This window comes from Trichomycterus rosablanca, chromosome 25 (genome assembly GCF_030014385.1).
Source record: "Trichomycterus rosablanca isolate fTriRos1 chromosome 25, fTriRos1.hap1, whole genome shotgun sequence".
Taxonomy (NCBI): Eukaryota; Metazoa; Chordata; class Actinopteri; order Siluriformes; family Trichomycteridae; genus Trichomycterus; species Trichomycterus rosablanca.
In genome coordinates, this window is record NC_086012.1 from 9475742 (window position 1) to 9498432 (window position 22691).

The following is a 22691-nucleotide window of genomic DNA, read 5'->3' on the forward strand; positions in this document are numbered from 1 at the left end:
TTTTGTGATACACTGTATGCCTGGTTTTGGAATGTGGAAGAAAACCATCACAAATCCAGCTGCTAATTACATGCAGCTTATTAAAAGGACTATGTAATGGGGGGCACTTTTTTCAAATGTACCTGTCAAATTTTCGCAGAATCCCAAATACATATTTAGATCCATGTGCCAGTTTAAAACAGAAGGGGTACATAGGGTTTGTTTTGCAGAATGTGGCCCAGTCGCACCCAAAACCAGATGGATGCAGCTCTACTACGTGACGTATGAAGAGAGTCTGCCAATCAGATACACTGCAATCTGATTGGCTGCTGTCTGGCAACATTGGCTTCAGTTTGCATAATAATAAGAAAGCTAATCCAGATTGTTACTATTTTAGTGGCTCCTATGCTAACGTTTAAAAAGGGCAGAACTTTAGCAGTGCATCAACAAAAATTTTAAACATTATTATTAAATGTTTTACAAATGTTTTGTAAATATTAAGAATGCTTACATTTCAAAATGCAGACCTCCTATCGTAAATTCGGATCATAATGTGATTCATATGATTCCGGTGTATAAGACAAAATTTAAGAGAAATAAGCCTGAAAAGAAAATCATAAGAATCTGGACAAATGAGAGTAAGGAACAACTTATAGCATGTTTTGATCGGACTGACTGGAGCGTTTTTCATGAGGGCTCTGTCATTAATGACTATATTAACTTTTGTGTACAGTTGGTAGTCCCTACAAAAGAAATTAAAATCTATCCAAATAATAAATTGTATGTGACCAAGAACATTAAAGGAGTTATAAACAAAAGGAATTTGCCTTTTAATAACAAAGATATGATAACACTTAGACAGACAGAAAAAGAATTAAGAATTAAATTAAGAGAAGCAAAATCAAAACACAGACAAGATTTAGAAAACACCTTTAAAACTGACAACTCTAAAAAGGTATGGGACACCATGAAATCAATGACAGGTATGCTGTCCCCAAACAAACCTATTGTAACAGATAATGATTATAAGTTTGCTAACGATTTAAACATATACTTTACAAGATTTGAATCATCAGACAGCTTTGAGAAATGTAATCAAATTCTTACAAGCATTCAACCAGGACCTTCAGACAGAATTAATATCACTGTTGATGAAGTTAGAAAAATATTTAAAGCTACTAACACTAAAAAAGCCGAAGGGCCAGACAAATGTAGTCCTTTTATTTTAAAAAACTTTGCAACAGAGCTGGCACCAGCTTGGCAACCAGTGTTTCAACTCTCAATCGACACACACACAGTTCCAATAGCATGGAAAACTTCACATTTAAAACCATTGCCCAAAATTCAATGTCCAAAAGAACATAAAGATTTTAGACCCATAGCTCTGACCTCGGTGATCATGAAGGCTCTAGAGAGACTTCTGCTCAAACATCTACAAATTACATGTACTAATGACAAACTAGATTCATCTCAGTTTGCATATAAAACAGGCTGTGGCACAGAAGACGCTGTTGCCACATTAGTTCACATTATCACTGAACACTTAGATAAAGCCCATAACTATGTAAGAGCACTCTTTCTAGATTATTCATCAGCCTTCAACACAATACAACCCAATATTTTACTTTCCAAAATGTCCCATTTGGGAGTAAATCCCTATTTGATTCACTGGTATGCCTCTTTTCTTATAAACAGAGTCCAGCTGGTTAAAGTAAACAAGACACTTTCTTCTACCATCTCAACTAACGTTGGTGCACCTCAGGGCTGTGTGAGTTCTGCTATGCTTTTTACTCTATACACAGACGACTGCCGTTCAACTCTGAATAATCAATATGTTTTAAAATACTCAGATGACACTGTTCTGTTAACATTACTACATGACTCGGACAGCCCTGATCTGCACCAACAGGGGGTTAATAAAGTGGTTACATTGAGCAAAAACAACGCTCTGGAAATAAACACAAAGAAAACGGAAGAAATTGTGTTTAGCCTAAAACCAATAGTTGTAAACCCCACCATTATCAATAATGAAATAATCAAACAGCTGGAGTCTTATAAATATCTTGGTGTCATGATTGATGCCACCTTATCATGGAAACACCACATCGACTACATCTGTAAAAAAAACTAAACAGAGGTCCTTTGGAGCTACTCGGCAGATACTTTTACTGTTCTATACTACTGTTATTTTGAGTGTTCTGCACTACTGTAATTCTGTGTGGTACAGCTGTTTGTCCACATCTGTAAAGTCCGGACTGAAACATCTGATCAAAATCTGTTCAAAGACTGTGGGTCACCCTCTAGAGGGCCTGTATGAGACAGCTTATCATAACAACACAGTGCGGCTGGCTAAAAATATTATCTCCGATACTAATCATGTTTTAAACAGTGAATATGTTCTTCTTCCATCTGGACGACGATACAGGGTTCCACGGTTTAATAAGGTTCGACTGAAGCACTCTTTTGTGCACCAGTCAATCCTTAAGTTAAACAAAGAGCTTAATCCATAATTATCAAAGGTGTTATAATTTTGTATAATGTCTGTGTTTTATGTGTTGTAATGTTAATGTATTGTGTTGTAACGGAGCTACTGTGTTTTTATGCAAGACAAATTTCAGATCTTTGATCTGACAATAAAGTATTATCTATCTATTATCTATCTATTACGGAGAACATCACCTCTCAGGTGACTCCTCAAAGATGCTGTGGCACTGCGACTCCTCCATCATTAGACTCCGAGTCAGGTTCGGCCCTCCTGGATACTGGAAGTTGGCAAAGGAATGTGACATGGGCGACACTTTTCCTGCCTCAGCAGTTCTGTTGCCTCCTCCTCTTCTTTCCAGACCGGAGAGGCCATAGGCGAGACCGTCCAGTGCCGGATTGAGTGAGCGAGACATATAGGTGTCAGCAGACTGCGGGCGGCGCAGGGGGGAGGCCGGGCATGGCGACAGCTTACTGATGAGCGGTGTGAGCAGGTCAGCATGAGCTGCCCGCACTGGCTTTACCACCCGGTCCACGTGCACATTGAGCACCTTCTGCTCGAAGGCACAGGAGAAGACGTTGGGGGCCAGGTTCCTCAACCACGAGAGAAGACTAAGGTCAGGTTCATCAGAGCCATTTCCACACAGCACATCGATGCCCAGCAGCACTTCACCCTCACTTATCTCCTCGCCTGTGGCTTTGCTCTGGCAAAACTCCACGCAGCACTCATACAGCACGCCCTTCACCAGTAGCTGAAAGAGGCGGTCGCCTCCTGCCTTAAAACCCGCCTCGCTCAGCTTGCGGTCGGCTGGGATGAACTCGGCCACCATGGTGCACGCCTCCTCGAAGCAGCGCACGCGTGCGGTTGATGGGTTCCAGTCTCTGAATTCGGCATGGTTGGTGAGGCGTGGGAGGGTGAGCAGAAGGCAGAGTTTGCTGTAGTCGTCTTTAAAAGGGCAGAATTCTTCCAGAGCATGGAGACACTTTACAGCCTCCTGCATTGTCAGTTCCAGCTTGAAGACAAGAGAGGGGACACAAGATTAAGATTTGGACATTTGATACACCCATGCTCAAACCCCAATTTCACACCAAGACCAAAGAAAAAGTTACTTAATTTGGTGGGAAAGCAGATACCTCCTTATTTTACATCTAGCACTGAACATTAAAAAAAATATAGATTATTACTGCTCACTGCAGCGTATAATCCTTTCACGATAGGTGACAAAACACTGTCTGCTGGCTGTACCACTGAGCAGCAGGCTTGAAAACAATACACAGTGTCGACAATATTGACGATACTGAATTTTGGGCTGTTAGCAAGCTTAACACGGTAGAGCAGCAACAAGGTAAGTGGTGCTGACACACATAACTACAATAGCACAGCCAGGGCAAAAGCTTTGTTGTGTATCATGAATGCAGCTTCAGCCAGTTTTATCTTGGTTTTTAAGTTTTTAAGGCAGAATGTGGTCTGATTGCTCCTTAGTGTTTTTAAGTAATTTAAAAACTAAGCCTAATAATAATGGAATATAGGGTTAAATGAAATAGTGGGCAATAATACTATTTCTTTTTCTTTAAGATACCAATACACTGTCCTCCTTTATCAGCTGGTACTCAGAGTACTGAGTGTCTCTTTTGACATGTGTCTCTTTTCTTGTTCTATTAGATCTTAGTGCAGCGTTTGATACGGTCGATCATAACATTTTACTGGAGAGGCTAGAAAATACAGTAGGTGTTAAAGGACTCGCACTCTCTTGGTTTCAATCATATTTGACTGACCGCTCTCAATTCGTTTATGTAAATAATAAATGCTCAGAAACTACAAAAGTAAAGTGTGGTGTTCCACAGGGGTCGGTACTTGGACCGCTATTATTTACACTCTATATGCTTCCACTAGGTGAAATTATTCATAAACATGGCATAAACTTTCACTGCTATGCAGATGACACACAGCTGTATATATCAGCCAAACCAAATGATACTGACACAATCAGTAAGATAGAAGATTGTGTAAACGACATAAAAAACTGGATGTCGTATAATTTTCTTTTACTTAATTCAGATAAAACTGAGGTTTTACTTGTTGGCTCTAAAGCTGCAAGAGACAAGTTGTCTAACCTGGTGCTAAACTTAAACACGTTCTCTGTTACTCCCAGCCCAGATGTAAAAAACTTAGGTGTCACAATAGATTCAGATCTCTCCTTTGATACACACATTAATAATATTACTAGAGTTGCTTTCTATCATTTGCGTAATATCTCTAAAATAAGAAATATACTATCTGTTAATGACGCCGAAAAACTGATCCATGCGTTTATAACTTCTCGGTTAGATTATTGTAATGCTCTTCTAACTGGATGCTCTGGTAGATCCTTAAACAAACTCCAGTTAGTTCAAAATGCAGCAGCTCGAGTGCTAACTAGAACTAAAAAATGTGATCATATCACTCCTGTTCTATCATCTCTACACTGGCTGCCAGTTAAATTTCGCATTGATTACAAAATACTTTTACTAACCTATAAAGCGCTACATGGTCTGGCTCCACAGTATCTGAGTGAGCTTATTAATTACTACAACCCAGCGCGTCCACTTCGCTCACAAGATGCAGGGTTACTTATAGTTCCTAAAATTAAAAAGACCAAAGCTGGTGGAAGAGCGTTTTCTTACAAAGCTCCACAACTCTGGAATAATCTTCCTGCCTCTGTTCGGTATTCGGACACAGTCTCAATGTTTAAGTCTAGACTGAAAACATATTTATTTTCTCAGGCTTTTGATTAATATAGACAAAGGTGCAGGGCTTGGGGGTTCTTGGTCATAGAAACTTGTGGTGATCAGGGATGTTGGGTCGCTGTCGTTCTGCCTCTCTTGTCCAATCACTCTGGTTTGGGTAGGAGAGGTGGGCGCTGATGTCCTGTGAAAGCCTTCATGACCTTGTTACCTGCTCGCTCTCCCTTTTAGTTATGCTGTAATAATTAGGGCTGCCGGAGTCTAAAACTCTCTGTAAAACTGTTTGTCAACTAGCATTGTACATTATTAACTACATTCTCTGTTGTTTTACCCCGAGGGCATTCTGATGGAAACCTGTTTACCCGCCGAGGTTAAGGATTAAAGTCGAGACTGCCGGGACAACGATGCTGCTCCTGTCAGATGTGACGGGTCTGGAGTAATTGCAACGACAAGAAATCACTACAGACTTTATTGAAGACTAGAGCGGATAACAACTCTATTATTATTTAATTGTTTATTTATCTATTTATTACCACTGTATGACTTTTAGATCATTCAATTCTGTGTTTGTATGATTTGTGTAAATCCTATTTATTTAAAGTATCCTCCAGACCACCCAAGAAGGATGGGCCCTGCTGAGTCTGGTTCCTCTCAAGGTTTCTTCCTGTAATTTTCAGGGAGTTTTTCCTTGCCACAGTCGCCCTCGGCTTGCTCAACAGGGGTTTTTGTATCTGTTGGTCCTGGATTTTGTAAAGTTGCTTTGAGACAATGTATATTGTAAAAAGCGCTATATAAATAAAGTTGACTTGACTTGACTTGACTTGACTTGAGTGCTTGATGTTTACCTATAAACTCCATGTACTTCGTAAAGTCGATCTTGCATCTTGTTACTATCCTACATAGTACTACATTATTATAATAAAGAATAATAATAAGATATTAATGGCTATTGCATACACCGATCAGGCTTAACATTAAAACCACCTCCTTGTTTCTACACTCACTGTCCATTTTATCAGCTCCACTTACCATATAGAAGCACTTTGTAGTTCTACAATTACTGACTGTAGTCCATCTGTTTCTCTGCATGCTTTGTTAGCCCCCTTTCATGCTGTTCTTTAATGGTCAGGACCCCCGCAGGACCACTACAGAGTAGTTCCTCTGCATGCTTTGTTAGCCTCCTTTCATGCTGTTCTTCAATGGTCAGGACTCTCCCAGGACCACCACAGAGCAGGTATTATTTGGGTGGTGGATCATTCTCAGCATTGCAGTGACACTGACATGGTGGTGGTGTGTTAGTGTGTGTTGTGCTGGTGTGAGTGGATAAGACACAGCAATGCTAATGGAGTTTTTAAAATACCTCACTGTCACTGCTGGACTGAGAATAGGCAGCGTCCTGTGACCACTGATGAAGGTCTAGAAGATGACCAACTCAAACAGCAGCAATAGATAAGCGATTGTCTCTGAATTTATATCTACAAGGTGGACCAACTAGGTAGGAGTGTCTAATAGAGTGGACAGTGAGTGGACACGGTATTTAAAAACTCCATCAGTGCTGCTGTGTCTGATCCACTCATACCAGCACAGGTAAGTGGAGCTGATAAAATGGACAGTGAGTGTAGAAACAAGGAGGTGGTTTTAATGTTATGGCTGATGAGTGTATAATCCTTAGTGCACTACAGTGCTGAGTTAATTACTGTTAAACCCCTATGTAGTACAGAGAAGTCATTCAGGATGTGACTTACTATTCTACTGCAAATCTAAACTAAAGAACAAAGATCACAACTATACATTAACTGATCCATTCTGAATTAAGCCATAGTTCATGTCGTCCTCGTTCAAATTACCCAGCAACTCACTGATTTTACAAATATGGACTTTTGTTGTTTCGAACTTAAACGAAAGCTGCTTTGCAGGACAGTGAAGATGAATGAGACTCTTGTCACTATAAATGAGATGCAATGACACTCACATGCTGTGGCTCATCCTCAGCTGACATGGCATTGTTTACACACAGAGCTTCAAGAAACTTCTGTTTCAGCACGATGTAGCGGAACCTGATGAGAAAACACCCACAAAGTTATTTTAAAGCAAAGCTTCTGATAGTGGTAAGTAAAAGGAAATCTTAAGTTCAGGAACTGGGTCTCAGGAAACCCTTAGTTGGATCCTAAATATTAAGTGATCCATATGAGGAGAGTAAACAGTGCCTCACCTTTTCCTGTCAAACTTCTCCATGCACTCCAGAGGCTGAATAAACTGCAGAACTTCATCCCACTGGCCATCCAAAATAAGCTGCCTAAAATGGAAAGAGACAAAAAGTGAGATGCTTTTTCATTTCCTGAAAAATTCAAAGACTGTTGCCATCCAAAAATACCAACATGTTCCATCTTCTTAAAAACTACCATCTACAGTCAAGCTGGAAGGTCTGCACACCAATTCACCTTCTCCACGTTTTATTACGTTACAGATTCATTCTATAATAGATTGAGTTCTTTTTTTTTTGCCTCAAACATCTTCACACAATCACCAATTATTATGAAGTGAAAACAGGGTTTCAGAAAATATTCTATCTAATTTTACTGACAGAAATGGTTTATTTAGGGGTTACATATCTGTACACACCCTTAGCCTAATACTTGGTTGATGCACCTTTGGCAGCAATTACAGCTTCAAGGTCTCTTGGGAAAAAAGCTACGAGCTTGGCACACTTGTTTCTGGACATTTTTGCCCATTCCTCTTGGCATATCCTTGCAAGCTCCGTCAGGTTGGATGGGGAGCGTCGGTACACAGCCATTTTCAGCTCCTTCCACAGATGTTTAATTGGATTCAGGTCTGGGCTTTCTCAGAAGCCACTCCTTTGTTCTCTTGTCTGTATGCTTCAGGTTGTTGTCATGTTGGAAGGTAAACCTTCGCCCCAGTCTGAGGTCCAGAGAGCTCTGGAGCAGGTTTTCTTCAAGGATCTCGGTGTACTTAGCTGCATTCATCTTTCCCTCTATTAGGACTAGTCGCCCCGGTACCGCTGCTGATAAACATCCCCACACCATGATGCCACCGCCATGCTTCACTGTAGGGATGACATTAACCAGGTGATGAACGGTGCCTGGTTTCCTCCAGACGTGACGCTTGGTATTCAGGTCAAAAAGTTCAATTTTGGTTTCATCAGACCAGAGAATCTTGTTTCTCATGGTTTGAGAGTCCTGTGTCTTTTACTAAGGAGTGGCTTCCGTCTGGCCACTCTACCATAAAGGCATGCCTGGATGGCTGATCTTCTGATTCAGAAGCTCTGTCTGTCAGAGTGACCCTCGGGTTCCTGCTCACCTCCCTGGCCAAGGCCCGTCTTCCCCGATCGCTCAGTTTGGCAGGGCGACCAGCTCTAGGAAAATTTTTGGTGGTTCCAAACTTCTTCCATTTACAAATGATGGTGGCCACTGTGCTCTCTGGGAGCTGTAAAGCTGCAGCGATTATTCTGTACCCTTCTCCAGATCTATGCCTTGACACAATCCTGTTTCTGAGGTCTGCAGATAATTCCTTGGAGTTTGCTCTGATATGCAATGTCAACTGTGGGACCTTATATAGGCAGGTGTTGGCAATCCCCAATCATGTCCAATCAATTGAATGTACCACAGGTGGACTCCAATTACATTATAGAAACATCTCAAGCAATATTAGTGAAAACAAAATGCACCTCAGCTCACTTTTGGGTGTCATATCAAAGGGTGTGCACACTTGTACATATGATATTTTACATTTTGATTTTTAATAAATTAGCACAAATGTCTAAAAACCTGCTTTCACTTTGTCATTGTGGGCTATTTTGTGTAGAATTCTGTGACAAAAAATGAACTCTGTAATGTAATAAAACGTGGAGAAGGTGAAAGGGGTGTTCAGACTTTCCGGCTTAGTAGCAGTTATAAGCTACACATTTTTCACGCTCAGTAAAGGAAATAAGCTCCTCTTTGAAAAGATAGAGACTAAATTTCTGGCTATATTTAAATTCTATATACAAAACTTAAAATTTTGCATAAATTAATGTCTCCAGAAATTATAATAATAACACATGCAAAAAGATAAGTTTGGCCCCATCAGCCAGCCCCTGAAAAATAGAAAGAGGGACAGAACTGGCAAAGAAACAATTGTTTCTCTTTTGGCTGCTCCCACATTCAGGGTGGCAACTGCACACTTAATTCGGCACTGAGAGCGAACTGACATGTTCACCTCCTAATGCCTAGGCTGTTCTGCCAATCCCCCTTGTAGATGCCAAAATGCCCCTAGATACTTCAAAGTTTTTATGTTTTTGTTGTATTCATATGTGGATATTTTCGCATTTAAATAATTGTCTTATTTATGAAACTGCAAGTCCACGTTTGTTAATATTGCGTTTTGTTATTTAACATGTGTAATTGATAACTGTCACTTTAAGAACAGCATTTGGATTTTGCTATGCTCAGTGTGAGTGTGCATGATTTAGGATGGAGCCTGATGCTTTACTGACAGTGTCTCATTATTTACAGAAATTGTTAGAATAGTAAGACACTGTGGAAGATATTTTACAAGTATTTGCATTTTTCATTTACTTCATATGTTTATAGTTAAAATAAAGGCTCGAAACACAGTGCGGCCTTTTACGAACTCCTCAGACATAGCTGATTGTGTTCGTATAGATGACCGATGGGCTGATTTCTCTTAAATGGCCTTGGACCGGCTAATGGACGAGCTGTTTGAGGAAGACATTGTGATTTGTAGCGAGAGTAGAGAGGAGCTGAGGACAGCCTGGAGAGATGAAAATGCACATTAGAGAGAAGGGGAATGAAAGTTAGCTAAAGCAAAATGGATTTTACGTGGGGGGGGGGGGGGGGGGGGTCTCCTTTTATTAACTGTTATTCTGGTGTGGCAATTCTGCATGACTTGGTCCATGTACTTGGTGTGTCCTTGGTTTAATGTCGATGTTTGTTGGTGGTCAGGGTGTTTGAGTGGCAGGAGTAATATGTGATAGAAGCGTATCTGCCAGAGTGAATGAAAACATTTACAAGACAGTAGTAAGGTCTGCTATGTTGTGTGACATGGAGGCAGTATCACTGACTAAAAGACAGGAGAGGAAGCTGGAGGTGACAGAGATAAAGACGCTGCTATTCTTTTTTTCTCTTTTTCTCCTATTTTGTTCCCCCAATTTTCTCCCCTACTCAAGTCATATCCAATTACCCTGGTTACGCTTCACCACTACCGATACAACCCTCCACTGCTCACTAAAAAGCTTCGCAACTGACACATGCCCCCTCCGACACATGTGCAGTACCAACTGTCTCTTTTCACCTGTACGAAGCGAGTTCATATACAGAGAGCCACACCCTGATCAGCAGTATTCCCCAACTCCGCGCAGATGCCATCAATCAGCCAGCAGAGGCCATAATTGCACCAGTTATGAGGAATCCTGGTCCGGCTCATCCCATCCCTGAACGACAGCCAATCGATGTTCATGTGGCCGTCCAGCCCAGCCATGACGCTGTTATTCTTGTCGGGAGTTACGAGGATGGACAATATTAGGAACCAGTTTATTAGATGGACAGCACAAGAAGGATGTCTTGGAGACAAAGTTTGAAAGACTTGGTTGAGATGGTTTGAGCGTGTGTAAAGAAGGAAAGAGAGTTGAATGGAAAGAAGGAGCTGAGAATGGAGCCACTACGCAAGAAAAGAAGAAGAAGGCTAAAGACGAGGTACATGCAAGTGCTTTGTGCATGGAGATGAATGATCCATGATTCATGTTAATCAACCTCTTCCTCCTGGTCAGGGTCATGGCGTGTCCTGATTCACAGGGAAACACTGGGTGCAAGGCAGGAATATCCTGGACAGAGCGCCAATCCATCTCTGAGCTTTCGGCCAAACATATCCCTTAGACAATAGACAATCGTGCCTGTGTAGATACAGTGCCTTGCAAAAGTATTCAGCCCCCTTGAACTTTTCAACCTTTTGCCACATTTCAGGCTTCAAACATAACGATATGAAATTGTAATTTTTTGTGAAGAATCAACAACAAGCGGGACACAATCGTGAAGTGGAACGAAATTTATTGGATATTTTAAACTTTTTTTAGAAATAAAAAACTGAAAAGTGGGGCGTGCAATATTATTCAGCCCCCTTGCGTTAATACTTTGTAGCGCCACCTTTTGCTGCGATTACAGCTGCAAGTCGCTTGGGGTATGTCTCTATCAGTTTTGCACATCGAGAGACAGAAATTTTTGCCCATTCTTCCTTGCAAAACAGCTCGAGCTCAGTGAGGTTGGATGGAGAGCGTTTGTGAACAGCAGTTTTCAGCTCTTTCCACAGATTCTCGATGGGATTCAGGTCTGGACTTTGACTTGGCCATTTTAACACCTGGATACGTTTATTTGTGAACCATTCCATTGTAGATTTTGCTTTATGTTTTGGGTCATTGTCTTGTTGGAAGATAAATCACCGTCCCAGTCTCAGGTCTTTTGCAGACTGCAACAGGTTTTCTTCCAGAATGGTCCTGTATTTGGCTCCATCCATCTTCCCATCAATTTTAACCATCTTCCCTGTCCCTGCTGAAGAAAAGCAGGCCCAAACCATGATGCTGCCACCACCATGTTTGACAGTGGGGATGGTGTGTTCAGGGTGATGAGCTGTGTTGCTTTTATGCCAAACATAACGTTTTGCGTTGTGGCCAAAAAGTTCGATTTTGGTTTCATCTGACCAGAGCACCTTCTTCCACATGCTTGGTGTGTCTCCCAGGTGACTTTTTATAGATATCTTTGAGAAATGGCTTTCTTCTTGCCACTCTTCCATAAAGGCCAGATTTGTGCAGTGTACGACTGATTGTTGTCCTATGGACAGATTCTCCTACCTCAGCTGTAGATCTCTGCAGTTCATTCAGAGTGATCATGGGCCTCTTGGCTGCATCTCTGATCAGTCTTCTCCTTGTTTGAGCTGAAAGTTTAGAGGGACGGCCGGGTCTTGGTAGATTTGCAGTGGTCTGATACTCCCTTCATTTCAATATGATCGCTTGCACAGTGCTCCTTGAGATGTTTAAAGCTTGGGAAATCTTTTTGTATCCAAATCCGGCTTTAAACTTCTCCACAACAGTATCTCGGACCTGCCTGGTGTGTTCCTTGGTCTTCATGATGCTCTCTGCGCTTTAAACAGAACTCTGAGACTATCACAGAGCAGGTGCATTTATACGGAGACTTGATTACACACAGGTGGATTCTATTTATCACCATCAGTCATTTAGGTCAACATTGGATCATTCAGAGATCCTCACTGAACTTCTGGAGTGAGTTTGCTGCACTGAAAGTAAAGGGGCTGAATAATATTGCACGCCCCACTTTTCAGGTTTTTATTTCTAAAAAAAGTTTAAAATATCCAATAAATTTCGTTCCACTTCACAATTGTGTCCCACTTGTTATTGATTCTTCACAAAAAATTACAATTTCATATTCATGTTTAAAGCCTGAAATGTGGCAAAAGGTTGAAAAGTTCAAGGGGGCTGAATACTTTTGCAAGGCACTGTACCTAGACAGCTGATAGCACTACTGAGATTCAAACCCGGATCTCAGTGGTGGTGGACTAGCATAATCCACTGCACCACCTGAGCGCCTGTTTAATTTTTATCTAGAATAAAAAAGGCTTTGCTACATAATTACAAATTGTTTGTGTCATTTAGAGCTTTGCAGAATCCTGCAGTCTTTGGAACTAATTGGCTTGCTGGCTTACGGTATTAGAAAGGTGGAAAGCCACCTGTGTGTGTGTGTGTGTGTGTGTGTGTGTGTGTGTGTATTGCCAGACCTGAGGAAAAGCATGTCATCTGAGTAAAGGCCGTTGATGACTCCACTTTCCTTCTCCAATGCCAGCATGCTGATGTGCAGCTTGCGTGAGTTCAGGAAGTCCAGGATCCCTTTAATGATCTCCACCTCCTTTATGTTGATGGTCTCCTCGGCTGTCATGGTGGCAGGCTGGCAGTTAGAAAGGGGAGAAAAGGAAACAAACAGGGAGCATTACATTGTCAGTAGGAAACAGAACTTTGAAGGAACATTATACACATGCACAAATTCCACACAGAAGGGACCCGAACCGCACCACCTGGGGATCGAACCCAGGACCTCTGTGCTGTGAGGCGACAGTGCTACGTACTGAGCCTCCGTGTCACCTCCAAATTTATTTGTAAACCGCTTTCTAGAATAGACATTGTCTCAAAGTAGCTTAACAGAATCCAGGACCGACATACCAAAATAAAACCAGTGCCACCCTAAGTAGGAAATACTGTGATCAAGCATTTGTGATATGGCCCACTCTTCCATGCAGTGCCGTTTTAATGGAGACTGAACTGCCTGTAAGTTCTTGCCAAAGCATCTCAATGGTATTCAAGTCAGGACTTTGACTCTCACTCACTCACTCACTGTCTAAACTGCTTATCCCAGCTTTTCAATGGGCACAAGGCACACAGTAACACCCTGGACGGGGTGCCAGTCCATCGCCCCGGACTGCCAGTACCCGGACCGCCCCGCCTGGAGATCGAACCCAGGACCTTCTTGCTGTGAGGCGACAGTGCTACCCACTGAGCCACCGTGCCGCCCGGACTTTGACTCTGCTACTCCAAAACCTTGCTTGTGTGCCTCAGATTATTGTCCTGTAGCACAACCCAACTTTTTTTACTTTAGGCCATTCTTAGATGTTCATCTGGGTTTTTCTGTGACCTTCTGGATGAGTTGTCTATGTGTCCTTGATAAAATATTTGGCAAACCAATATTGGGCAAACCGTAGTCTAGTGGTTAGGATACTAGACTAGTAACCAGAAGGTCGCTGGTTCAAGCCCCACCACTGCCAGGTTGCTGCAGTTGGGCCCTTGAGCAAGGCCCTTAACCCTCAATTGCTCAGATTGTATACTGTAATAGTACTGTAAGTCGCTTTGGATAAAAGCGTCTGCTAAATGCTGAAAATGTAAATGTATTGGTAGGCTGGCCACTTCTGGGAGGGTTTACCACTGTTTTCTCCATTTGTGGATAATGGCTTTTATTGTGGTTTGCTAGAGTCCCTGAGACTTAGCAATGGCTGGTGGATTTCAATGACTTTTGTTTCGCATCTTTTTTTAATGTATTATTATGTGCTGCTTTTTAAAGACCTTCTCTTTACATTGCTAGACAGGTTCTATTCAAGTGATGCTTAGATTCAGCTGGTCTGGCAGCAATCATGCCTGGTGTGGCTAGTAAAGTTGGCTTTTTTTTTACACTTAAATGCAAAATGCACTTCTCAAATCACATAATATATACTAAATGGAATTTAAAATAGTAATGCCACTACTGTTTTTTATTTATTTGTCATAGATTGGGTAATAGGCAGAGAGACATGTAGTGGCTTTTTAGGATCCTAGATAAAAGAACTACAACCCCAAATCAGAAAAAGTTGGGACAGTATGGAAAATGCAAATAAAATAAAAATGCAGTGTTACTTACATTTACTTTGACCTTTATTTGATTGCAGATAGTTTGAACCCAAGATATTTCATGTTTTGTCTGCTCAGCTTTATTTCCTTTGTTAATATACCTCCATTCCTGCATTTCAGGCCTGCAACACATTCCAAAAAAAGTTGGGACGGGGGCAATTTAGGGCTAGTAATGAGGTGAAAAAACTAAATACTGATGTGATTCCAAACAGGTGATGTGAACAGGTGATTGTAATCATGGTTTGGTACAAAAGCAGCATCCAGGAAAGGCTGAGTCTTTGATGAGCAAAGATGATCAGTGGATCTCCAGCTTATCAACAAATGTGTGAGAAAATGATTGAAATGTTTAAAAACAATGAACCTCAAAGAAAGATTGGAAGGGATTTGCATATTTCTCCCTCTACAGTGCATAATATCATTAAATGATTTAAGGAATCAGGAGGAATTTCAGTGCTTTCAGGCCAAGGGTGCAAGTTTAAGCTGCACGCCTGTGATCTTCAATCCCTCAGACGGCACTGCATCAAGAACCACCACTCAACAATAGCTGATATAACCACATGGGTGAGGGATTACTTTCGCAAATCTTTGTCAAGCTCTTTGTCAAAATCTTTGTTATGTGTCAGTGCCCTTGGCAAAGGTCATTTACACTTCTGTGATGGCAGCATTAATGCAGAAAAGTACATTGAGATCTTATGAGATCTTATCTTATACAGTGAGCAACATATGCTGCCTTTAAGACGTCATCTTTTCCAGGGACGTCCATGCATTTTTCAACAAGACAATGCAAAACCACATGCTGCACACATTACAAAGGCATGGCTGTTGAAGAAGAGGGTATGGGTACTGGACTGGCCTGCCTGCAGTCCTGACCTGTCCCCAATAGAGAATGTGTGGAGAATTTTTAAATGAAAAATGTGACGACCGACGACCCCGTATTGTTGCACATCTTAAGACGTGATTGCAGGAAGAATGGGACAAAATAAAACCCGAAACACTAAATCACTTGGTATCCTCGGTGCCAAAACATCTTTTAAGTGTGGTGAAAAGGAATGGCATAATTACAAAGTGGTAAATGCTATAATGTCCCAACTTTTTTGGAATGTGTTGCAGGCCTGAAATGGGGTAATAAATGTTTATTAATAAATAAAAAAAAGTTGACCAGACAGAAAAATGAAATATCTCAGGTTCATTCTGTCTGCAATCAATTAAAAGTCAAAGTAAATGTAAGAAACATTTTCCATGCTGACCCAGCTTTTTTCTGATTTGGGGTTGTAAACCAACCGGTGTTTTGAACAGTAAAACATTCATAATGTGTCAAATTGTAATCAGTAATACAATTAGGTCTAGTGCTGAAGTGAACAGTTTTGTATGAGAGGCCGTGTAGGCCATAATTCTAAGTTGATTTCTCACACACACACCATCATACTCTCACACACACACCATCATACTCTCACACACACACCATCATACTCTCTCACACACACCATCATACTCTCACACACACACCATCATACTCTCTCACACACACCATCATACTCTCTCACACACACCATCATACACTCTCACACACACCATCATACTCTCACACACACACACCATCATACTCTCTCACACACACCATCATACTCTCTCACACACACCATCATACTCTCACACACACCATCATACTCTCACACACATACCATCATACTCTCTCACACACACCATCATACTCTCACACACACACCATCATACTCTCATACATGGTTTACTATACTCTGTCACATATACTACTATACCCTCTTACAACTATAATCACACTTTCTTTTATTTACTATTATACTCTCATACACAGCACTATTTTCTCTTGCACATATAACTATAGCTACTTAAACATGCATTATGTGCTTTCATGATAATCTGTGTAAAAGAGAATAGTAGTATATGTATGTAAGTTTGGTAGTCTGTGTAAGGGACGTTAACACTGTATGTAAAACAAAGATCTACTGTATGTGTAAGAGAATATTATTATATGTAAGCGTAATAAATAGTGTATGTGAATGCAAATAATCATGTTTATGGAACAGAATGATAGTGAATGTAAGACAGAATGATAGTGCATGTGAATAAGAATAGTTGTATGTGTGAGAGAGTTTGATAGTGTGTGTGAGAGAGTTTGATTGATACGGAAACGAGTTTGATTGAAACGGAAGTAATGTTAAATTCTCAGTACCTGATTGGTTAATAGAAGACGCGGGATTTCACAGACATGTCCCGCCTTCCTCATTATTACTGATAAGAGAGGATAGTGGACCGAGAGAGAATCAATGGAGCATCGGCCTGTTAACATTTTAAACTTTTCCACCGCTGCCACATCCATGTCAGAAATGTGGATTTAAACCCGACAGCCCGACAGGAGTCTAAACGCGGCCGCGGAGGAAGAGATGCGGTGACGCTTTATATCCGAACCATCAGCCAGGTGCTGACCTCCATATCAGCCTCAACCACAGAGAGCAGCGGCTCCAGAGTCAGGGAACAGGTAAGTTCACTAAACATGATTAAACTCATTTAGCTTCTGATAGATTCAGGTTTAGATTGGGATATTTTATAAATATTCGTCTTTGTAAGGGACCGTCTGCAAATTACACGTTTTAAACGTTCTAGTAATGCCAAACTAAGTAAGTGAGTTCTCATAAAGCACATTTATAAGAAACTTTGTTTTGGAAGCTTTCTTAAAGAACAATAAATAAAATTACTTTATCGTTTTAATGGCTATAGTTGCTCCACATTAATGTGTCACTACATTCGAGTCGAATTACATGGAACTTTTGGACTCTTCCCTATGTAGGTCTTAATCAGTAAAATAAAATATAGATTCATTTTATATACACAATCATAAACAAGCTGCTGCACATGGAAAGCTACAGACTTACAGTCTAACATTTCAAAATCTGTCTCAGTGCTCATTCTAACTTAGTCACTTGTACTATTAAAGTTTGTTATATTTCTTTTATTACAGAAAATGTAATTCATTATAGATTGAGACCAAGCTCTCTTGAGTAACTGTTCTCTAAATATTTGATTGGGTGAATTGCTATAGACTGGTTTTGAAACTAAATTCAATTTTTGTGATTTCAGTATTGAACTTTTGATGGCATGAGGAAACAAACTGGTTTCACCAAAGTTGCACGAGGGCCAGAAACTAAATGGCTTCATGATTGACAATACATTTACATCAAAGGCAGTGTACATTAGACAATGACACATTTACGGTAAGTTATTTAAAAATAATGTAAGCAGTATGTTTATATTGCATATTATTAATAATAATAAGTAATTTGTAGCATTTAGATTTCATGGTTTGGCAATAGGCTAACCCCCAACATTTTCTAAATGCATTGTGTGTGTGTTTGTTTTGTTTGTTTTTAGTTTGTCACCACAGATTTAGAGGACAGTGGTGTGGAGGTTGACACGACAACAGCATCTAGTGACCACAGAAGTACCACACCAGTCATTGTATGACTACAAGGGCTAAGGATACCTTAATCCACCTGAGTGACAGAATATTTGCTGTTGAGACTGTTCTGAAATATTTGGTTTCTGCATGCAACAATAAATAAGAAACATTTGTTTGCTTGGGACAAGATCTTTGTTAACCAGTATAATAGTGATTTCCTGACCTGTCCATAACTTGATAATAAATATCAAAATATTATATGGGGTGTCCTCGTTTTTTTTTTTTTTTACATTACTGCATTGTTTCATTTATCAGAAATACATTATGACGTTTTAATTACTATCACAAATAACTCTAATAACCATAACTAATTTGGAATTTGAACATTGTAAATTCTTTGGCCAGTTGCACACCCGTGATGGAAGGCATGTCCATTTGGGTCCAGCACCTGCAGCGCATGCCGGCACTGTTTTCTGATGTTGCAAGACTGTTGTCCTCCTAGCACGTACCTTTCATCTGCATTTGGGGTGATTTGAAGAATCTTATTAACAATGTCAGCCAAAGTCGCAGACATTGCTGTATGCTCTCTCTCTCTCACACACACACACACGTCAGTTAACCAATTTGAAGTTGCTATTTGTGCCTGTATAATTTCCTCCTGATGATTCCAAAGCATACAGCTATTCTTTAGCAATGAATTTCAAGAGACAAACTGAAGGTAATTTGTTTATGTAGGATGACCAGTTCTGATTGTTGGAGGTACTCTTGGAGTAAATATATCCCTATGTCTAATTTCTACTGATCTTGAGTTTTCCTATAAATTTTTTAGGGAACAAAAACATGCATAATGTGCCTCCAGTGCACCCAAACTTGATTGACTGTCACCTCCTTCTAACTGCGGGCTAATTAAAAGAAAGTAAAAAGTTGTCAGTGTTTATCCATTAAGCTCACAAAATAATATTTCCAGAATCATGCTGGTATGTCCCATGCTGTCAGTTTTCCTTTCAATGTTCTAAATGCATCTCATTGTCATGGACAAAAATAGTAAAACATGTCCTCATTACCATTTATTTCCACAAACCAAAGTGACCTTGTAAAAAAGGTAGAAAGTAGAAATATCATGGCTAGTTCAACAAAGCTCAACAAAAGTGTAGTCATTGTTAAAAGGTCTGCTGCCAGATTTAAATGTTTTTTGTAGACCAATTTATGTGCAGGCTCTGTTCTTACAGCTGTAAGCCAATCTGACTTCCTGTCCTCCTTCTAACACCTTGATGGTGTGTGAGAGAGTATGATGGTGTGTGTGAGAGAGTATGATGGTGTGTGTGAGAGAGTATGATGGTGTGTGTGTGAGAGTATGATGGTGTGTGTGTGAGAGTATGATGGTGTGTGTGAGAGAGTATGATGGTGTGTGTGAGAGAGTATGATGGTGTGTGTGAGAGAGTATGATGGTGTGTGTGAGAGAGTATGATGGTGTGTGTGTGAGAGTATGATGGTGTGTGTGAGAAAGTATGATGGTGAGTGTGAGAGAGTATGATGGTGTGTGTGTGAGAGTATGATGGTGTGTGTGAGAGAGTATGATGGTGTGTGTGAGAGAGTATGATGGTGTGTGTGAGAGTGTATGATGGTGTGTGTGAGAGAGTATGATGGTGTGTGTGTGAGAGTATGATGGTGTGTGTGAGAGAGTATGATGGTGTGTGTGAGAGAGTATGATGGTGTGTGTGAGAGAGTATGATGGTGTGTGTGTGAGAGTATGATGGTGTGTGTGTGAGAAATCAACTTAGAATTATGGCCTACACGGCCTCTCATAGTTTTGTGTAAGTATGTACATGTATGGTTTTTTCTTCATATCCTATCAATGACTAAAGCCATGAAAACCTTTTTTGTCTAATTGAGCATAATTTCCAGACATGTCATGAGGGGGTCATTACATTTTCCCCCTTTAGATTGTGTTTACCCTTCAAGAATAACGTCTTCAGATGCCGGCCATTTAGAAAAGGAGTCCAACATGTTTGTAAGCAGTAAAGTTAGGGAAGGAATAAGGGGGGGTGTCCATACTATGACTAACAGAAGGGATGTAAACAGGGGATGAATTTTTCAGTCGCCTTGTTCTTATACTAATGACACTTTTATTTAATTGTGTTCCATCATTTTCGCTGGATGTTTCTATTTAATTGGTAAAGTTAAGCACAATAAAACATTGACCAGCACATTTAAGAGCACGGATCATGCTCTTAATGGAGCTGTGCTGGATGGAAGGAGCCACATCTGTACTTAATGACATAATTGACAATCTTTAGATTGTGTTTACCCTTCAAGAATAACGTCTTCAGATGCCGGCCATTTAGAAAAGGAGTCCAACATGTTTGTGAGCAGTAAAGTTGGGGATGAAATAAACAGGTGTGTCCATACTATGACTAACAGAAGGAATGTAAACATGGGATGAGTTTTTCAGTCGCCTTGTTCTTATACTAATGATTCTTTTATTTCATGTGAATAATTTTGTTTCATCATTTTCGCTGGATGTTTTCATTTTATTGGTAAAGTTAAGGACAATAAAACATTGACCAGCACTCCTAAGAGCATGATTGTTGCTCTTAATTGAGCTGTGCTGGATGGAAGGGGCTACAGGTACATCTGTTCTTAATGGCATAATTGACAATCTTTAGATTGTGTTTACCCTTCAAGAATAACGTCTTCAGATGCCGGCCATTTAGAAAAGGAGTCCAACATGTTTGTAAGCAGTAAAGTTGGGGATGGAATAAGGGAGTGTGAAAGGGGCGACAGGTACATTTGTAGCCCTTTTTCGGGTGTTTTTGATTTTTGATGCATTTGAAAAGTGGCATTGCATGAAATGACATGCACCATTTTTGGTGCACAGCAGCATCAGCATCTGGTTTTGAACAAAACGTTATCACACCACTAATACATGTGTAAAACGGTTTTCAGATACAAATGTGTGGAATCGATGGATACATTTAAACACGATCCCTGCAACCAGTACTAGCCATGAGGAAAGCATCAATGCTGTAGAACCATCCAGAATCCCAGCAGCACTGCGTGCCAACCAAACCAGGCTTGTAGATGAGATGATGCTGCTGTCCCACCCAGCTGAGTATTAGCTTCGTTAGCTTTGCTTACTCATGCTTTTTTTCAACTGCATTTCTTCATGTGACAGAGAAATGGCAGCAGTGACACCTTCCCTGTCCGCTCTGACAGATTTAGAACAATGAGTCAGCCCTGCTAACGGGCTAATAAACCACAACAGCCCGGCCTCGCCTAGTTCACCGCATACTACCGTACTAAACAGTATGCCAAATAGTACGCAGTGTGACAGAAAACCCGTCGCTTGCGCACTATTTTCACATACTATGTAGTGCGCTAGTATGCTTTAGGAAACCAGAGGCGGAATTACGGTGTTAAACTGGGATTTAAAGCTTACCTGCTTAAGTCTACATATACGCGAACTACACACGTCCTCACTGGGGTCTCCGAAGTCTGTCCGCTCCGAAATAATACTCCAGTATGTATGTTTGTTTTTATTGTATTTTTAAAGAACAAAATCGCTTTGTATAATTCTGGTTGTTTCTCCTCTCAGCACCGTTACCTCCCTACAGGACTGGTTGTCAGGCGGGCGCTTCCTCTGTGCTCTACACCAATCAGGTGCGAGTATGTCCATAATGTCCAGTTTAACGCCTCTGATTGGTCAGTTCCAACGTTCTTCATTGTCAATCATTGAACATATTGGAAATCTAGTCAAAATTACCGCCCAACATTCCTTCGTTAAATTAAATACAGATTAAAGCATTCATCTGGGTAGTCCTGGGTTCGATTCCCAGGTGAAGCAGTCTGGGTACTTTCTGTGCGGGGTTTGTACAATGCCTGGCCAAAAAAAGGGTCACCACCTGGATTTAACTAAGCAAATAGGTAAGAGCCTCCCATTGGATACTGCATGGGTGATTATGTTTCAGCTGGCATCAAGTTATTTAACCCTAACTGATGCATTTGTTAAACAACCATGTCGAAAGACACATCCTGTGGTCGCGGAAAAGATGGTAAACAGTGAGGCTAACCGGCAAAAACGGCTTCAATTTGCTAGGGAGCATAAAGATTGGACTCTGGAGCAATGGAAGAAGGTCATGTGGTCTGATGAGTCCAGATTTACCCTGATCCAGAGTGATGGGCGCATCAGGGTAAGAAGAGAGGCGGCTGAAGTGATGCACCCATCATTCCAAGATGACAATGCCAGGATTCATCTGGCTCAAATTGTGAAAGAGTGGTTCAGGGAGCATGAGACAGACGAGTCCAGACCTGAACCCCATAGAGAATCTTTGGGATGTGTTTTTTTCACACATGGATTGGCCACCACAGAGTCCAGACCTGAACCCCATTGAGAATCTTTGGGATGTGCTGGAGAAGACTTTGCGCAGTGGTCCAAATCTCCCATCATCTATACAAGATCTTGGGGAAAAATTAATGCAACTCTGGACATAAATAAATGTTGTGACATTGCAGAAGCTTGTGGAAACGATGCCACAGCGAATGCGTGCCGTAATCAAAGCTAAAGGCAGTCCAGCGAAATATTAGAGTGTGTGACCTTTTTTTTTTGGCCAGGCAGTG

General features: G+C 40.8%; 1 protein-coding gene and 1 long non-coding RNA gene across 2 annotated transcripts in view; one reads left to right on the forward strand and one right to left on the reverse strand.

The window, feature by feature from the left end:
• Positions 1 to 21634, reverse strand: part of wdr47a (WD repeat domain 47a) — a 42225-nt gene extending 20591 nt beyond the window's left edge. Inside the window, exons 1-5 of the mRNA XM_062987708.1 lie at positions 21514 to 21634; positions 12985 to 13151; positions 7397 to 7480; positions 7157 to 7241; positions 2659 to 3473 (exon numbers count right to left, since the gene is read on the reverse strand). Coding sequence (XP_062843778.1) covers positions 2659 to 3473; positions 7157 to 7241; positions 7397 to 7480; positions 12985 to 13142 — 1142 coding nt within the window. The 5' untranslated portion in view covers positions 13143 to 13151; positions 21514 to 21634. The remainder of the gene's footprint in view (positions 1 to 2658; positions 3474 to 7156; positions 7242 to 7396; positions 7481 to 12984; positions 13152 to 21513) is intronic.
• Positions 17574 to 18332, forward strand: LOC134302792 (uncharacterized). The gene is made up of 2 exons (XR_010007583.1): positions 17574 to 17889; positions 18047 to 18332. It is a non-coding gene; the product is annotated as an uncharacterized LOC134302792 (long non-coding RNA).
• Positions 21635 to 22691: the final 1057 nt, after the last annotated feature.